The sequence below is a fragment of the Capricornis sumatraensis genome, chromosome 7 (genome assembly GCF_032405125.1).
Source record: "Capricornis sumatraensis isolate serow.1 chromosome 7, serow.2, whole genome shotgun sequence".
Lineage (NCBI taxonomy): Eukaryota > Metazoa > Chordata > Mammalia > Artiodactyla > Bovidae > Capricornis > Capricornis sumatraensis.
The window spans coordinates 73,792,369-73,811,383 of NC_091075.1; the positions used below are offsets into that span (position 1 = coordinate 73,792,369).

General features: G+C 36.5%; 1 protein-coding gene across 1 annotated transcript in view; it reads right to left on the bottom strand.

The window, feature by feature from the left end:
• Window positions 1-19,015, bottom strand: part of CLOCK (clock circadian regulator) — a 57,811-nt gene that overhangs the window by 10,786 nt on the left and 28,010 nt on the right. The window contains exons 7-15 of the mRNA XM_068975220.1: window positions 17,564-17,677; window positions 17,312-17,430; window positions 15,469-15,551; window positions 15,151-15,257; window positions 12,220-12,367; window positions 11,530-11,605; window positions 4,250-4,391; window positions 2,413-2,513; window positions 1,783-1,872 (exon numbers count right to left, since the gene is read on the bottom strand). Coding sequence (XP_068831321.1) covers window positions 1,783-1,872; window positions 2,413-2,513; window positions 4,250-4,391; window positions 11,530-11,605; window positions 12,220-12,367; window positions 15,151-15,257; window positions 15,469-15,551; window positions 17,312-17,430; window positions 17,564-17,677 — 980 coding nt within the window. The remainder of the gene's footprint in view (window positions 1-1,782; window positions 1,873-2,412; window positions 2,514-4,249; window positions 4,392-11,529; window positions 11,606-12,219; window positions 12,368-15,150; window positions 15,258-15,468; window positions 15,552-17,311; window positions 17,431-17,563; window positions 17,678-19,015) is intronic.

The window sequence follows — 19,015 nt, forward strand, 5'->3', positions numbered from 1 at the left end:
ACAGTTTACAGCAATGTCAATATATTTGTACAAGTATCATAATATATAATAGCTATAATTATATATGTCTGGTGGCTCAATGGTAAAGAATCTGCCTGCAATGCAGGAGACCTGGGTTCAATCCCTGGGTTGGGAAGATCCCCTGAAGGAGGGCATGGCAACCCACTCCAGTATTCTTGCCTGGAGAACCACATGGACAGAGCAGTCTGGTGGGCTACAGTCCTCGGGGTCACAAAGAGTTGGACATGATTGAGCAACTAAACACAACTGAAGTAACAACCATGTAAGACAGAGGTATTTTTAGATACCTAGTGCTAATATTAGAGAAGGCAATGGCAATCCACTCCAGTACTCTTGCCTGGCAAATCCCATGGACAGAAGAGCCTGGTAGGCTGCAGTTCATGGGGTCGCTAGGAGTCGGACAAGACTGAGCGACTTGACTTTCACTTTTCACTTTCATGCATTGGAGAAGGAAATGGCAACCCATTCCAGTGTTCTTGCCTGGAGGATCCCAGGGACGGGGGAGCCTGGTGGGCTGCCGTCTATGGGGTCGCACAGAGTCGGACACGACTGAAGCAACTTAGCAGCAGCAGCAGCAGTGTTAATATTATTTGAAATTAAGACAATGTGGAGATAGCTTCAGCATCAAACAAAACAGAAAATTTTGGATTATTTCTAGCACAACTTAGTACTTTTCATTTGTCTGAGGCACTGAGTGAGTGCAGTGATAAATTAAAAGTTGCGAAGTTATAATCAAAAGTGTCACTTTTATAATACCTCTCCTTTGTCTTGCTAGCTTTTATATTTAAGCCTCCTTTGGGACTCAGCCTAAGTAACAATTCTTCCAGAAAATTCTTTCACTTCCTCAGCAATTAAGAGTCCATCTAATGTGCTCACGTGTCAAGCTTTAGACCTTGAGCATAGATATTTGTAGTTATCTATCATTCCCTCTAGATGTAATAAAGTTTCTTAGTATAGATATACTTGCACTGCCAGCACCTACAATATCTGATAAGGAGCTTAATAAATGGCTTATATATAAACAAATGAATATATGAATAAAATTACTCAATTCTTCCAATATCCATGGGAAGAACAAAATGGACAACTACATTTCATCTTTAATATTTTTCTATGAAAAGTGAAAGTGTTAGTCACTCAGTCGTGTCCAACTCTTTGTGACCTCATGGACTATAGACCTCTAGGCCTCTCTGTCCACGGAATTCTCCAGGCAAGAATACTGGAGTGGGTAGCCACTCCTTTCACCAGGGAATCTTCCTGACCTAGGGATCGAACCCAGGTCTTCTGTACTGCAGGCAGATTCTTTACCATCTGAGCCACCACAGTATTTCTCAACAGGGATTAATCGGGATAGCTTTTTGTTGTGCCAAAACTGTCATGAATCCTAAAGACAACTAAAGTACCAGAGGCACCCCAATATCACTGACAATCAAAAAATCCCCAGGTATTCTAAATGTCCACAATTGAGATTTACTCCATCTATATTTTAAAAATCACTAGTAGCTTGAAAGTGAAAGTCACTCAGTTGTGTCTGACTCTTTGCAACCCCATGGACTATTCAGTCCATGAAATTCTCCAGGCCAGAATACTGGAGTGGGTAGCCTTTCCCTTCTCCAGGGGATCTTCCCAACCCAGGGATCGAACTGGGGTCTCCTGCATTGCAGGCAGATTCTTTACCGACTGAGCTATGAGGGAAGCCCCACTAGTAGCTTAAAGACTATTTATAATTAAAAAATATTTAACAGAAGCAAATAAAAATACCTGGGACATGCCTTGTGGAACTGGTAAATTTGCAGACTGAGACATCACAGGCTGTGTTAATGACTGACCAACAGTCTGGGAATTTATAGACTAGAAGCAAAATAAAAAATAAAACTGGGTGACAATCATTTCTATACATGAACACTCCCACCAGAAATACCACCATGGCATCTTTATAACTGAATTACAGCTTTCAGATGAGCCTCCTACATTTTCAGATGAGCACAGGCCTGTCTCTCCCTCTAAGCTGGAAATGCTTGGTCCCTATCTATCTTTCTATCTTTCAAGGCATCTGGCACATTATCTCGCATGGGCTCTCAATAAGAGTTGCCTGGACTTTACTGAAAGTGACTGGTATTTGAAATTAGATATAAAATGGCTCTAAATTATCAGCTTTCCATAATTTTAAAAAAATCTAACATTTTATCTGAAAAATAATCAAAAGGACTTGTATGTTTGACTACTACTTCACAAAAAAATGAAGACCTTGAGTAACTGTTGCATATCAACAACCATTTTGAATTTCATAGCAAGGGATAATGAATAAATGAATTTATGAATATTTAGATGATTCCCCCCAACCCCTTTTAATAAATCTTTATTCAGAAACATACTATATGAAGAGTTTACCTGACTACTAAATGATGACCTCCTTTGTGCCATCTTTTCATGAGCTGGTAAATGTTGTCTAGGAGGAGTGCTAGTATCTGTTGGGATCTTTGTTGGTGTAGCTAAGGTTGGTCAACAGAAACAGAATAGCATTAGTACTTGAAAAATACAATTTTCAAAGATCAGTCTCAAAATGCTTTCCAGTGAATAAAAGTGGTCTGTAAAAGAGTTGTTTTTCTAAATGATACAATAAAAGTGAAGTCTGTGACAACAAGATGATTTATTTTAATTACCTCTTTTTTAAAGATAAAGAAAACATCTGAAATAGGAAAATTTCAAATATAAAATGGTTACTACCCCTACAATTCTATAATAGAAAAAACCAATAACTTAATTTAAAAATGGCCTAAGGACTTGAATAGATATTTACTCAAACAAGACACAGAGATGGCCAGTGTATGTGAAATAATACTCAATATTCCACTAAATATCAGGGAAATGCAAATCAAAACCACAATGAGACATCACCTCTACCTCTAAAGAATGGTTACTATCAAAAAATCACATTGTAAATCAACAACAAAAAAACCTTATCAACTGTTCAAAAAAAAAATCTAAAGACAAGTGTTGGTGAGAACTTTTGTGAAGGTCTGGAAACTTTGCACACTGTTGATGGGGATGAGAAATGAGACAGATACTGTGGAAACAGTATGGCCATTTTTCAAAAGAATTAAGATTAGAACTACCATATATGAACTAGAAATCCCACTTCTGAGTATTTATGAAAAAAAATTGAAGTCAGCATCTTAAAGAGATAATAGCATTCCAATGTGCACTGCAGTACCATTCACAATAGACAAGGTATGGAGATAATCTAAATGTTTGTTGACAGGTGAAAGGACTAATAAAATGTGATATATACATACAATGAAATACTACTATTCATCCTGAAAAAGGAAGGATATTCTACAATATGTTACATGAATGAAACTTTAGGCCATTATGCTAAGTGAAATAGGCAATGACAGAAAAAACAAGTATCTCACAATGATATGAGGTTACTTAAAACAGTCAAACTCATTGAAACAAAGCGCAATGGTAACTGCCAAGGGTGGGGGGTGGGGAATGGGGAGTTATTAATTAGTGGGCATAAAGTTTCAGATAAGCACAATGAATAAACTCTGGTGATCTGCAGTAAAATATTAAACCTATAGTCAACAATAATGTGTCATACACTTAAAGGATTTCATTTTAAGTCTTCTTACAACAGTAAAATAAATTTTTTTTCTTTAAAAAGAAATAGCTATAATAAGGACATTTTTCCCCTAAAATCTCAGATATTCTATGTTTAACCACTTTGATGTTCCACCCATCATGTAGATGTCAAGTAGTTCAAACAAGTCCCTTTTTCATTATATTCAGTTTTAGTATCTGAGAAATAAAAGTGCTAGATTCTTTTTAAAAAATTTAAAAGTGTATTAATTTAATGACAATTATGCATGTTTTCATAAAGACAAAATACACAGAAAACACTTTCAAGAAAGCAAACCAAGAACACTTACAGGTGCTATCAATAAAAAAGGAATTACTGTAATAGTTTTGCTTTCTTTCTGAGGGATGATTAAAAATACCAATACCAACATTACTACCTACATGTTTTATAGGTTACTTTATAAATTAATTCTTTGCCAAATGTGAACAATGTGCCTCTTGCTCACTGAAAAAGTTACTGTATTTCAGAAATGTAAACACTTATCATTTGAAAGTGGCAGCTGATGAAAAATGCTGGTAACAATAATGCAAACAATTTAGAAGGGCATCTTTAAAGGGAAGTCTGCTTTCAAGCTAGGGTACTCACAGGAAGGGTCCGAGACCGCTGTGTGAGATGATTTTCTTGAACTCCGGGAGGAAGCAGAAGGAGTTGGGCTGTGATCAAACCTTTCCAACGCTTCCTTGAGACTGACTGTATTTATACGATTATCAGACCCAGAATCTTGGCTCTAAGGAGACAAGAGTAAAGTAAATGTCTTCTGTGGTTCAGTTCAGAGGTCCCAAATTAGTATATCGCTTGCTAATTTCCCCTCCCCAAAATCAGTTTTCAACCATAACAAGGCAAGTGTACCTGTGTAATAACTAGGTAAAGAAGTGAAAATTGATTTTTTATAGCCAGAAAGTTTTGGTTTCCTTCTCTACTGAAAGGAACAACAGATGCAAAGGAATAAAGTTGGACTGTTACCTTATACCATATATAAACGTTAACTCAAAATGGATCGAAGATCTAAGCATTAGAACTAAAACTATAAAACTTATAGGGAAAAAAGGAGGGAGGCTTTATAACACTGCACTGGGCAATGATTTCTTGGATATGACACTAAAGCACAGGCAACAGTAATGCACTATAAACAAAGTGGAAATGTACCAAGGAATGGGAGAAAATGTTTGTAAGTCATTTAGTTGATAAAGAATTAACACTCAGAATATATAAAGAGCTCCTACCACTCAACAGCAAAAAAAAAAAACCAAAAAATTCAATTAAAAAATAGGCAAAAGTCTTGCATAGAGATTTCTTCCAAGAAGATATATAAATGGCCAATAAACACATGAAAAAATACTTAGTATCATTAATCATTAGGGAAATGCAAATCAAAACCAAGAAATACACTTTACATCTATCAAGATGGCTATTACCAAAAAAATTAGAAAATAATGAGTGTTGGTGAGGATATGAAGAAACTAGCACCCTGTGCAGTGCTAGTGGGGGTGGGGGTGTTCAGCTGCTTAGTCACGTCCAACTCTTTGCGACCCTACGAACTGCAGCCCACCACGCTCCTCTGTCCATGGGATTCTCCAGGCAAGAATACTGGAGTGGGTTGCCATTTCCTCCTCCAGGGGATCTTCCTGAGCCAAGGACTGAACTCACATCTCCTGTGTCTTCTGCAATGGCAGGTGGATTCTCTACCACTGAGCCACCCGGGAAGCGTGATAAGAATGCATAAAACATTTCCATAGCGACTGAAGTGACTTAGCAGCAGCAGCAGCAGAGCTACTATGGAAAAGTGTAACAGCTCCTCAAAAAATTAAATATAGAATTACTATATGATCCAACAATTTCATTTCTGGGTATATGCCCAAGAATTAAAAGCAGGGAGTCAAATGTGTATTTGTAAGCCATGTTCCTAGCAGCATTAACCACAACAGTCAAAAAGATGGATGCAACTCATGTCCATCGGTGGATGAATGAATAAACAAAACATAGTATATATACACACAATGGAATACTGTTTATCTTTCAAAAGGAAACTCTGACACATTACAATATAGATGAACCTTGAGAACATTATGCTGAGTGAAATAAGTCAATCATATACAGACAAATACTGTATGATTCCACTTACATGAGGTACCTATAGGAATCAAAGTCATAGTCAGAAGGTGGCTGCCCAGGGTTGGAGAGGAGGGAATGGGGAGTTGCTGTTGAGTGGGTATGGAATTTCAGTTTGGAAAGATGAAAAAGTTTTGGTGATGGATGGTGGTAATGCTTACACAACACTGTGAATGTACTTAACACCACTGAACTTAAAACTGGTTGAGATGGTAAATTTTGTTACATATATTTCAAATCAGATTAAAAAAAAAAAAACCAACAGACACTTTAGTTTATAAAGGCACTGTAAGTATCTTTGGAACTCAGCATTTGACTGCTCAAAATCATCTTCTTCACACCAACTCTGACCTTCTCCAGAATTCAATATCTATATGGATGATTCATGCAATATCCTGTCCTGGCCTCTCAGCTTTCTAGGAACTCCTCATTGCTAATAACTTCTTCCTCTATTCTACCTGATTCAGTCTCTACTCTTCATTACCAGATTACTCTAAATCTGGTAATCTGTGTGCCTCTAAAAACACAAATTAAAATCCAACTTTAAACCACACTTCCCTGTCTGAGCTTTCCAGTTCACTTGTTCCTTTGGAGACAATTACAGTTAACTTAAAATGATACATAACACTAAACAGAAACATTACGTTTTCCAGCGGGCTCACTTTCCTACTCTCCACAGTTATTCCATACTTTCCAGAAGTTCTTAAACCTCTTTCTCCCTCTCTCTCCACAGAGAGCTCTGTTTTATATAGATGAAAATACTTGCCACCACCATATATGTAACTCTACGTATTAACATGCTGTGCTATGCTTAGTCACTCAGTCATGTCCAACTCTGTGACCCCATGGACTGTAGCCTGCCAGTCTCCTCTGTCCACAGGATTTCCCAGGCAACAATATTGGAGTAGGTAGCCATTTCCTTCTCCAGGGGATCCTCCCAACTCAGGAATCAAACTGGGGTCTCCTGCATTACCGGTGGAGTCTTTACCAGCTGAGCCCACCTATTAACATACCAGGTATATAAATAGACCCATCTTCTGTTTGCTCATTATAGCGGAGCAAAGTGTCAGAGAGGGTCCGTCAAAGAACCTCCATACGCAACAGTGAATTAAGCAACAATAAATACTGTTCCCTATTGCAGGGAAGCTACATAGAAGGCAATGTGTGTATATACACAGATAGAAATAAATATGATTTCAAAATTACTACTATCACAAAAGGAAAAAATGGGTTATGTGACACAATTCCCACTGTCCTACACTCTAATTGCTCTTCACATCCTGTTTTGTCTCCATCTCCCACCCTCTCCCAGCTCCTGAAACCCTTCTGCCTGCCTTCAGTTTCCCTAAGCAGCAAAAGCTGTATTCTCAACCTCACTGATGAACATTCCTTCATTGGCGTCCTCTGACTAAAACCCAGAACCCCCCACCCCCTACCCCCAAAGGATACCACTTTCCTTGTAGGTCTCTTAGGCAGCTGGAGTTTCCTTTCCCTCAATCTATAGACCTCTGCTCCGGAGGTAGAACAGAAGTCTTCCTACTGCTCTGGCCTGAACATTCTCCCTTCCACCTTTCCCAAAACTCACAGCTATGAAGGCCACATCATCACACCAAGTAACTCACTATCTCTCCTTGCTGTAGTCATTTACTCACCTTGTGCTTACTCCTCACTAAGTAGCTGAATTAAAGTTTCTCTACTCCTGGCTCAGTACTGTCCTTACTGATTTTTTTTTAAATTGGAGGATAGATGATTTACAACATTGCATTACTTTCTGATGTACAGCAAGGTGATTTTTGTATATATATCTATCCTTTTTCGAATTCTTTTCACATAGGTTATCACAGAGTATTGGGTAGAGTTTTCTGTGCTATACAGTAGGTCCTTATTGATTATCTGTTTTATATATAATACTGTGCATATATGTTAATCCCAACACCCTAATTTATCCCTCCCACCTACCTTTCCCCTTCAGTAACCACAAGTCTATTCTCTAAGTCTGTGAGACTATTTCTGTTTTGTAAATAAGTTGATCTGTATCATTTTTTAGATGTCACATATAAGCAATATGATTCTTTCTCTGACTGACTTCACTTGGTATGGTAATCTCTAGGTCCATCCATGTTGCTGCCTTCTTTTTTATGGCTAAGTAATATCCCACTGTATATATGTGCCACAACTTCTTTATCCATTCATCTACTGATGGACACTTAGGGTGCTACCATATCCTGAATATTGTAAATAGTGTTGCAACTGAACGCTGGGGTGCATGTGTCCTTTCAAATTATGGATTCTTCAGATATATGCCCAGGAGGGGGACTGCTGGATCATCTGGGAGCTCTCTTTTTGTTTGTTGAGGAACCTCCCATACTGTTCTCCATAGTGGTTGTGCCTATTTACATTCCCACTAAAAGTGTAGGACGGCTCCCTCTTCTCCACATCCTCTTCAGCTGTTATTGATGGTCACTTTTTGATAATGGTCATTCTGCCCAGTGTGAGGTGATACCCTCATTGTAGTTTTTATCTGTAATTCTCTAATGATGAGCGATGCTGAACAATCTTCTCATGTGCCTACTGGCCATCTGTATGTCTTCTTTAGAGAAATGTCTATTCAGATCTTCTGCCCATCTTTTGGTTGAGTCATTTGTTTTTTGATAATGAGCTTCATGAGCTATCTGCATATTTTGGAGATTAATCCCTTGTCAGTTACTTCGTTTGCCAGTGTTTTCTCCCATTCTTCCCATGTCTTTTCATTATGTTTATGGTTTCCTTTGCTGTACAAAAGCTTTTAAGTTTAATTAGGTCCCATTTATTTTTGTTTCAATTCCAAAAGACTTTGTATAGGGACTAGACACACATTCATTTTGTAATATATTTAAATGCTGAATCACTATGTTGTATACCTAAAACTAATAAATTTTGCATCTTCTATATTTCAATTTAAAAATTGCCTTCCATGGCTCAAGATGCTGAGAATATAGCAGCAAATAACACAGACAAGTTCTCTGCTCTCATGGGTCCCACATGAAAGAATTTTTCCAAAAAGACTATGACGGCTTAGAGGAATAAGATCCATTATGTTTTAATAAAAGTTATTTTCTGAGGAAAGCACTTATAATTTTTCTTATGCTATGGCATATTTTACAACTGAAAGTTTACACCTCTTAACACCCTTCACCTGTTTTGCCCAATCTCACACCCCAATGCCTCACTCTGGCAATCAGCAGTTTGTTCTCTATGAGTCTGGTTTGCTTGCTCGTTTGTTTTGTTTTTTAAATTCTACATATAAGTGAGATAATTTGTCTTTCTTTGACTTATTTCCCTTAGTATCGTGGCCCCAAGATCCATTCATACTGTCACAAAAAGCAATATTTCATTTTTTATGATTGAGTCTACTATATGTATGTACCACATCTTTACTTGTTTCTGTATCTTCAGTTCAGTTCAGTTGCTCAGTCGTGTCTGACTCTTTGCAACCCCATGAAATCGCAGCACGCCAGGCCTCCCTGTCCATCACCAACTCCCAGAGTTCACTCAGACTCACATCCATTGAGTCCGTGATGCCAGCCAGCCATCTCATCCTCGGTCGTCCCCTTCTCCTCCTGCCCCCAATCTCTCCCAGCATCAGAGTCTTTTCCAATGAGTCAACTCTTTGCATGAGGTGGCCAAAGTACTGCAGTTTCAGCTTTAGCATCATTCCTTCCAAAGAAATCCCAGGGTTGATCTCCTTCAGAATGACTTGTTGGATCTCCTTGTAGTCCAAGGGACTCTCAAGAGTCTTCTCCAACACCAGAGTTCAAAAGCATCAATTCTTTGGCGCTCAGCCTTCTTCACAGTCCAACTCTCACATCCATACATGACCACAGGAAAAACCATAGCCTTGACTAGACGGACCTTAGTCGGCAAAGTAATGTCTCTGCTTTTGAATATGCTATCTAGGTTGGTCATAAATTTTCTTCCAAGGAGTAAGCGTCTTTTAATTTCATGGCTGCAGTCACCATCTGTAGTGATTTTGGAGCCCAGAAAAATAAAGTCTGACACTGTTTCCACTGTTTCCCCATCTCTTTCCCATGAAGTGATGGGACCAGATGCCATGATCTTCGTTTTCTGAATGTTGAGCTTTAGGCCAACTTTTTCACTCTCCACTTTCACTCTCATCAAAAGGCTTTTTAGTTCCTCTTCACTTTCTGCCATAAGGCTGGTATCATCTGCATATCTGAGATTATTGATATGTCTCCCGGCAATCTTGATTCCAGCTTGTGTTTCTTCCAGCCCAGCATTTCTCATGATGTACTCTGCATATAAGTTAAATAAGCAGAGTGACAATATACAGCCTTGACATACTCCTTTTCCTATTTGGAACCAGTCTGTTGTTCCATGTCCAGTTCTAACTGTTGCTTCCTGACCTGCATACAGATTTCTCAAAAGGCAGGTCAGGTGGTTTGGTATTCTGTATCTTAGTTATTGTAAATAATCCTGCAATGAACATAGGGATATAAATCTTTACAATTGTTTTTTTTCAGGTAAATACTAAGAAGTGAAACTGTTCTATCATACTATTTTTATTTTTTTATCATACTATTTTTTTAAAAATTATTTATTTTTAACTGAAGGATAATTGCTTTACAGTGTTTTGTTGGTTTCTGCCATATATCAGCATGAATCAGCCATAGGTATATATGTCCCCTCCCTCTTGAACCTCCCTCTTTTTTTTTTCTTTCTTTCTTTTTTTTTTTTAACTTTCATTTTTATTATTTTTTTAATTTTAAAATCTTTAATTCTTACATGTGTTCCCAAACATGAACCCCCCTCCCACCTCCCTCCCCATAACATCTCTGTGGGTCATCCCCATTTATCATACTATTTTTAATTTCTTGAGGAACTTCCATACTATTTTCTGTAGTGACTACACCAACATACAATCCCACCAACAGTTCAGGAGGGTTCCCTTTTCTCCATATCCTTGCCAATACTTGCTATTTATTGCCTTTCTGATAACAGCCATTCTTACAGGTATGAAGTGATATCCTGTTGTGGTGTTCATATGCATTTCAACCACTAAGTGAGCCTGGAAAGAGAACCTGGAGATGACTGTGGCTCCACTGACACCTTGATTACAGGCTTGTGAGGGACCCTGGACTGAAACCTTGAGTACAGACCCATGACCAATTCTGAAGCAGAGTGCCCAACTAAACTGTGTCTGGATTCTTGACTCACAGAAACTACTGAGATAATATATGTATGTTATTTTATATCATTAAGGTTTGTTACATAGCAATAGGTAGCTAATACACGATATTTCTACCTGATATAATAAAAAAAGAAACCAGTGTTCAAAATCTGACTATAACTTTCCAGTCATGAGTCTTTAAGCTCAGTTTTAATATTTTCAAAGTGGGGATATATTCACTTTGAGTCTTTAAGCTCAGTTTTAATATTTTAAAAGTGGGGATATAAGGATGTCTGAGAAATAAATGACATTTCATGTTTCATATAAAAACCAGAGCCTAGCAGATTGTAATAAATGTTAGTTTAATTCTGAGATCATACATGTTTCATATAATGATCTCTAAATAGCAGGCCCATCAAATCTTTTTTAAAAACACATGAGGTTTTAAAATATTAAATTTAATATAAAAATAAATACTATAGTCATAATTACAAGTAAATGAAATATTTGAAAAACAATTTTTCTATAAATTATTGTCTTATTATTCATTGAGAAGAAATAATTTTTTAATAACATGTAAGATACATACTTTGTCAGCAGCTGTCTCTGGAAGAGACTCTTCAATGCCAAGTTCTCGTCGTCTTTCAGCCCTAACTTCTGCATAACTACAAGTGGAAAAAAACGGAATTTCAGTGTTTGATCATTCATTTAAAACACTGCAGAGGTGCAACAATTCAATGTTCATTATGTATCTCATTTGTTCATTACAAATTCGACTATTTTCTATGTACCAAAAAACCCCTAAAACATATACATATATAGCACTATATATATATACACAGAGTGTATCTTAATTCAAATTTCTTTTTTTACATATCTAAAAAGTTTAATGTACTACTATAAATGATCTGTAACCACACAGGACCTAAATCAAGAGGAATTAAATAAAGGAACAGTATGCTTTATCTACTCCAGCTCTCCTTTTGCATGACTGACTGTGGTATACAAAAGACAGTTACAGCATCTGCTCTAAACCATAAACTTATGTCAGAAATTATGTTATCTTTATTTCTATCTAATGCCTATAAGTAAATTTAATAATAAATTGAAAATATGAATATTTTCAATAATATAGAAAATAATACTGAATATTGAAAAAAAATACTGAGAAATAAAAGAGAAAATCACTCTGTACTTTGTAATAAGTCATACATAAAACTACATTCCAGAATCATTATGAATGTTTCCATATTCAGAAATTCTATAAAAGAAGTATTACCTTACTACGGTATGAGTACAAACAATAAACTCTGGTCTTGAATTCCACTGATGGTAAGTGATATAATAATGAGTTTGAAGCCAAATCCACTGCTGTCCTTTGGTCAGGAACCTATAGTAACAAGATTTGCCTTTTCCGTATTGCATTACTAAGAAAAAAAAATATTTTTTGATTTGTATTACTAGATTTTCATTCCAAGGTATCATTCATATTCATATCTATCTATCTATCTATCTATGTATCATTCTTCTGGCTTTTCAATAACATATAGTAAACCTTCCATAGCACCCAACTTTTAGCCTGTTATTGCTGATCGTAGGTATTTTTCATATACAATAAATGTCCAAATACTTGAGAATAAATTATTCACATACTGACTCTCTCCTGCTAAGATATTAAGGATAACAGCAATAAGTAATCACACCTGAGCTGTACTCCCCACACCCTACCCCTCACCCTCTGCAAACACAGCATCTTTTATTTTTTGGCTGCACTGGGTCTTCGCTGCTACATCCAAGCTTTCTCTAGTTTCGGGCGAGCCGAGGCTCTGCTCCAGATGCGGTGTGCGGGCTTCTCACTAAAATGGTCTCTCTTATTGCAGAGCACAGGTTCCAGGGCGTGGGCTTCAACAGTTGTGGTACACAGGCTTAGTTTCCCTGCAGTCTGTGGGACCTTCCCAGACCAGGAACTTGAACCCATGTCCTCTGCAGTGGCAGGTGGATTTTTAACCACTGGACCACCAGGAAGTCCAAGTATAGCATTTTAGAGGCATTTACTTCTAAACCTTAACTTACCAAAATCAGAAAAACTTAATTATTTCAAGTAGCTGATTTCCCAAAACAGTATTTCAAGCAGTATTTCCCAAAACATTCTTTGCAGATTAAAAGTTCAAAAGTCTTTTAGCAGATATTAAGCATAAAATGGGTTCTGTGTTAAATTAACTTGGGAAAATTTGTTCTTCTCAAAGCCTTGAGTATGCTAATCCGTCAAGATTCTGATGTTGGGGAGATTATGAACTCTTACCTAATTTTCTTTGACCATAAAATTCATTTTTAATAGACTGGTATTCAGTGGACAAAACCTTAACACAGGCTGGACTGGAATTGTGTTCGCTCTCTCTCCTCCAACCCGTCACTATTCATGAGGAAATCAAAGTCTACATACTTAAAATTGCTTGTCGAAAATTATCCAGCTAGTTAATAGAGGTGTCAGGTTTTTTTTAATACATCATGGAGCCTAGTGCCCATATCACTCGAAGTGAAAAATATTTCTTTCGTGATATTTTATAACACGCTTTATTTTCATAGAGAGAGGTTTATAAACCAGCCTAAGACATGAAGCTACATTAAATATCTAATTAAGCTTTAGAGGACACTCAAGATGAAAGATTTGGGAAGGAGGATCAGAGAGGCAAATGAAACCTATTTATTAAAACAAACTTCTGAAACAAAGAATGAACAAACAGCATGTGGTAAAGGAGGAGGTCCAGACTCTAATCCTCTCTCTGCCACCAAGGTTGCTTGTTTTTTTAATTGGAGGCTAATTACTTTATAATATTGTGGTGGTTTCTGCCACACATTGGAATGAATCAGCCACGTCTACCTGTATCCCCCCATCCTGAACCCCCTCCCACCTCGCTCCCCATCCCATCCCTCTGGGTTGTACCAGTGCACCAGTTTTGAGTGCCCTATTTCATGCATTGAACTTGGACTGGTCATCTATTTCACATATGGTAATATACATGTTTCAATGCTATTCTCTCAAATCATCCCACCCTCACCTTCTCCCACAGAAAAGTCTGTTCTTTACATCTGTGTCTCTTTTGCTGTCTTACATATAGGATCATCGTTACCATTTTTCTAAATTCCATATATATGTGTTAATATACTGTATTGGTGTTTTTCTTTCTGACTTACTTCACTCTGTATAATAGGTTAGAGTTTCATCTACCTCATTAGAACTGACTCAAATGCATTCTTTTCAATAGCTGAGTAGTATTCCATTGTATATAAGTACCACAACTTTCTTATCCATTCATCTGCTGATGGACATCTAGGTTGCTTCCATGTCCTGGCTATTATAAACAGTGCTGCAATGAACACTGGGGTACATGTGTCTCTTTCAGTTCTGGTTTCCTCAGTGTGTATGTACGACTGCTGGGTCGTACAGCAGTTCTATTTCCAGTTTTTTAAGGAATCTCCATGCTGTTCTCCATAGTGGCTGTACTAGTTTGCATTCCCTCCAACAGTGTAAGAGGGTTCCCTTTTCTCCACACCCTCTCCAGCATTTATTGTTCGTAGACTTTTTGACGTCTGCCACCAATGTTATGGGACTGTAAATAAATTAGTTAGCCTTTCTGTGTCTCAGTTTACTTGTGGAGATAATAACAGTACCTACTTTCTATTATACAACTGTGACTATGAATAATGAAAATAATACATGTAAGTTTTTCAGAACAGGGCAAAATGAGATGAGAATGTTCCTTCCGTTAATATAACAATGGATGGTAACATTAATGAAGCGCTCACTGAGTTTTCTGTAAGAGATTCTTTAAATGTGGCATTACCTCCCTGTGCAGACTCACATGCCTAGAAATAAAAATTCATGAAATAGTGTTCTAATATAATTTTCAAAGGAATCGACTTCTCTTACTCTAAATATAGAACTTCTATACTTCAAAACAAGGTTTATTAGATGCCATATTATAAAACTGTATTACTACTATAGATTGAAATATATAAAATGGAGGAAGTTTAATTTAGACTCGATCTAGGATTCCTATTAGAAGTAGTTATGCATACAAAAGAAATTTTTCCAATACATTTCAAAAATACAAAAATGGTCTGTTTTACCACTAGTAATAACTATTAATATGATAGTTATTTACAGATTAAAAAAGTATTACCACCCGAAGTATTAAAATCTACTTACAGTGCTCATGACATTTTGCCAAATTTTCTAGGTCATCCACATGATAGTAATCATAGCCTGATGTTCCCAGAACTTCAAATGGCAAATATCCTATTATGGGTGGTGCCCTAAATTACATATAAAACAATCAATATTATGACTTTTTCCATTAATAAGAAGTACTCAACTACAAACCAATTTTGGGAGGAAACTTTATTTCTTAAAAATAATGGATAATGAGTTTGAGCACCCTGACTAGAAAAAGTTTGTCTTTGAAATCCAATAATTTCGAGAATTATAATGATTAATCTTTTTATAGAATTTAAAAATGGGAGTTACCTGTGATCTAGAAATAGAAACTTCCACTCTAAACTATGTCTAGATGTAAACTCTTCATTGGGTTCTTCAACAGTGCACATTTCCTACAAATAAATAATTAAAATTGAGAAATACTTTTCTGTATACTCAGCAAATTCCTAAATATTGCTATCTGTATAAGTCATTTTTAGCTAATTTTTCCTTAAACATTTTTTTAAAAAAACATTTTTATTTTCTAGTACTAAGGAATGTGGCAATAAACACATGCAGGCTTCTGGGGGAGTACTTCTCACTCCACACATTTCTCTATTCACTCACATGCCTATAAAGTCTCATTCTAATCTCTCTCCTGAATTATAGTTCTATATTTCTGTCTGGATGTTTCCACGTACCACAAGCTCAACATGTCCTAAAATGAACCAACTATTTTAATCCTCATATCCAGTTACATAATGTTCCATCCCATTAATGGAGGGATACCTGTACTGTTCCATTAAGTCTAAAATCTAATAATCACAATACACTCATTTTCACCTTTCACCATCTAAATGGCCACTACTAAATCCTTTCGGTTTCACCTTCTAAGTTTTTTTTTTTTTTTAATCTATTCAATCCCATCCATCTTCAGGGTCTTAGTTTAGACTCTAGTTGCCACCATTGGCTCACATTATTGCAAAATATTCCAAACAAGTTTCCCTGTCCTTCAACTCATCTTCTATTCTGGCCACAATGACCTTATAAATACTCAAACACGACTGTGTAATTTCCCTGACAGAAAAATCTTAATAGCTGATCATTCCATTAGGACAAAATCTAAACAAGGAGAAACAAACAACAAAGAAAGAAACATATATCACTGCCAGCATCTGCTTACTTTTCTAACCTCATCTCTCAAGATTCCTACCCTCCCTCCATTCACAGTAACCCTAGACTCTAGTCATACTCAACAATGTATTCCAACCTGCCCGTCTTCTTGAATGACCTTCTGCAGCACAATGTAGTGATTAAGAGTTTGGGTTTAGAAAGAAAAGGAATTAGAATCAATCTCAGTTCTACTACTTAATAGCTGTGACTCTGGGTAAGTAACTTAACTCCCCTAAGCCACAGTTTCCTTATATATAAAATGGTGATCATACCACCATTTGTAAGTATTAAATGAGATAATGCACGTAAACAGCATGCGGTAAGCATGCAAAAAGCATGCTACCACTGCCATTATTTTCTACGATCAAAACAAGTAGAGTCAGAGTGGTTTAAGATCCTCTAACTGCTAATTCAGTACTTTGTCCTATGTATTTCCCTAAATTTAAAATCTTAGCCTGGCTTATTTTCAGCCACTTTGCAGTGACTGAAGTCTTTCATTTTCTGACTTTCCTACTAATCACCTACTTCCTGGACCCAGGATATGAAAATAAAATTATTTAATTGACTTTTTAAATTGAAAAGGTAAATTAAATGTAATAAGAAGGTCACCTGTGTATTTCAAAAGAAAATTTCAAAAGCAATCTTTGGCCTTTCCCCTTTAATGTATTTGTGAACTATAAAACAAAAGCACCTTAAAATTTTGCACAAAAGCAGGACAATGGTGATATATAACCACTGGTTAACAGCCAAAAATTTCACAAACCCAAATGAAATTTTTGGCCAACCCAACACAAGGTATATTATCAAAAAATTAGTTCTATAACTTGATGAGTGCTTTGATAACTCACGATTTGCTTCAAAAATATTATGATCATACATGTTTAATGAGTCATGGCCATTACTAATTTAATGTTTACAGGAAGTACTTGGGAACAATAAAAAAAACAACAGATAGGACCCATAATATGAAGTGAAACCCCTCTGGGAAACAGAAACATACCTTGATGAACTGAGGTGTAGCTAATCTGACAGTAGCTACAAAACAAACTCTATCTTCATAAGAAGGCCTATGTGTGCGTTGTATTGTTCCTTCAAAACCATTGTGTGCTGAAGTGGATACTAAAGCAATAAGGAAATAAATATCATCAGTTACTCCAGTAAAAATCTGGTTTTTACTAATACTTGAACATTTGTCTTTATGAGCTTAAAATAACAAGTGAAAATACATTGTAAGAGAAGCATTTTAACTTACCACTGTTTAAAGATTTGAAATTTCCTATAAATTTCACATATTCATAAGTAGATGGTTCCTTTGGGTCTATTGTTCCTCGAAGCATATGACAACAAAATTCTAACTGATTTTTTGCTGAAATAAGAGAAAAAATATAACATATTTTGTGATTTATCATAAATAAGCCACACAAAGTGAGATTCTAACAGTTGTGTAAGTTTACAATTACTATTTTCTCATACAGAGGTCCTCAATGACATTGTGTTTAGTCCATAAAAGCAGAGTCTCTGCAGGAGATGATCTCACATTGTCCTTAATAAAGACAGATCTTCTGATACAAGTAACTCCATGTTCCTCCATGTTTATTTGTCCTGCCTTGTCATTCATCACTCTAATCTCAAAGAAAGGTCTTGCTTCCTATTCCAATTCTTCTATCTCTACTTTAAACAGTCTTTCCCATCTTCCTTCTCTAGGACACCAGAACCATTCATTTCTTTAGCATTCACACATTATCTTCTTTTAATTTACTCCGGTCTTTTTTCATGCTATTCTTTTTAGTAACACAGATCTCCTTCCTTCTCATTATGTGCTCTAGTTCCCATATGTTCACCCTGCTTAACTTCATGTATTGTGGCTTTCGCCCTCACACTTCTACAGAAATTGCTCTTCATTGTTTCTACCTCTTCTTAAAACTCACATGTTTTCATTCCCATAGCATGAAACTTACCTTCCTACCTTATTGACTATTTCTCTCCCTTCTATTAATCAGTCAACAAACTACAGACATTCACGAAAGTTCTTTTGATTGTAATCTATTATGCTTTACAAACTTACCAGCACTGACAAACTTATTTACTCCTAAATCTCTCTCATCAATTTTAACATTTTATCTAAGACCAAGTCTCATATCTGGAGAAGGAAATGGCAACCCACTCCAGTACTCCTGCCTGGAAAATCCCATGGAGGGAGGAGCCTGGTAGGCTACAGTCCATGGGGTCGCAAAGAGTCGGACACAACTGAGCGACTTCACTTTCACTTCACTAAGTCTCATATCACTATTTTTCAGAACATTTGTACCTGACTGTTCCATCAGTAACTTAAATTCAAAATACTTGAAAGTGAATTTTTCCTTCTATCTTCCTAAGGCAGCTGTCATTCCCCTCTGTCCTATCTCCTTAGTTAGAAATCATATCAATTTGTTTTCTCTTTGTATCACCAGGTCAAAAACTAAATCTGTAACCAGGATCTGCTGTTTATTATACCAAGAATGCTCTGGTGAGTCATTTTTTCCCATGAGCAGCCAGAACCACCATTTTGGTACTGATGTAAATGACCTTGCATCTAGGTAACGGCAAAAATGTATTCTCTATGCCTCCACACTCCTGCCACTCAGACTCACCCTTGCCTACTACTCTTAGATTAGTATTACTTTCATCATTATTATTTCAGTACTCAAGGACTAATAACACCTCT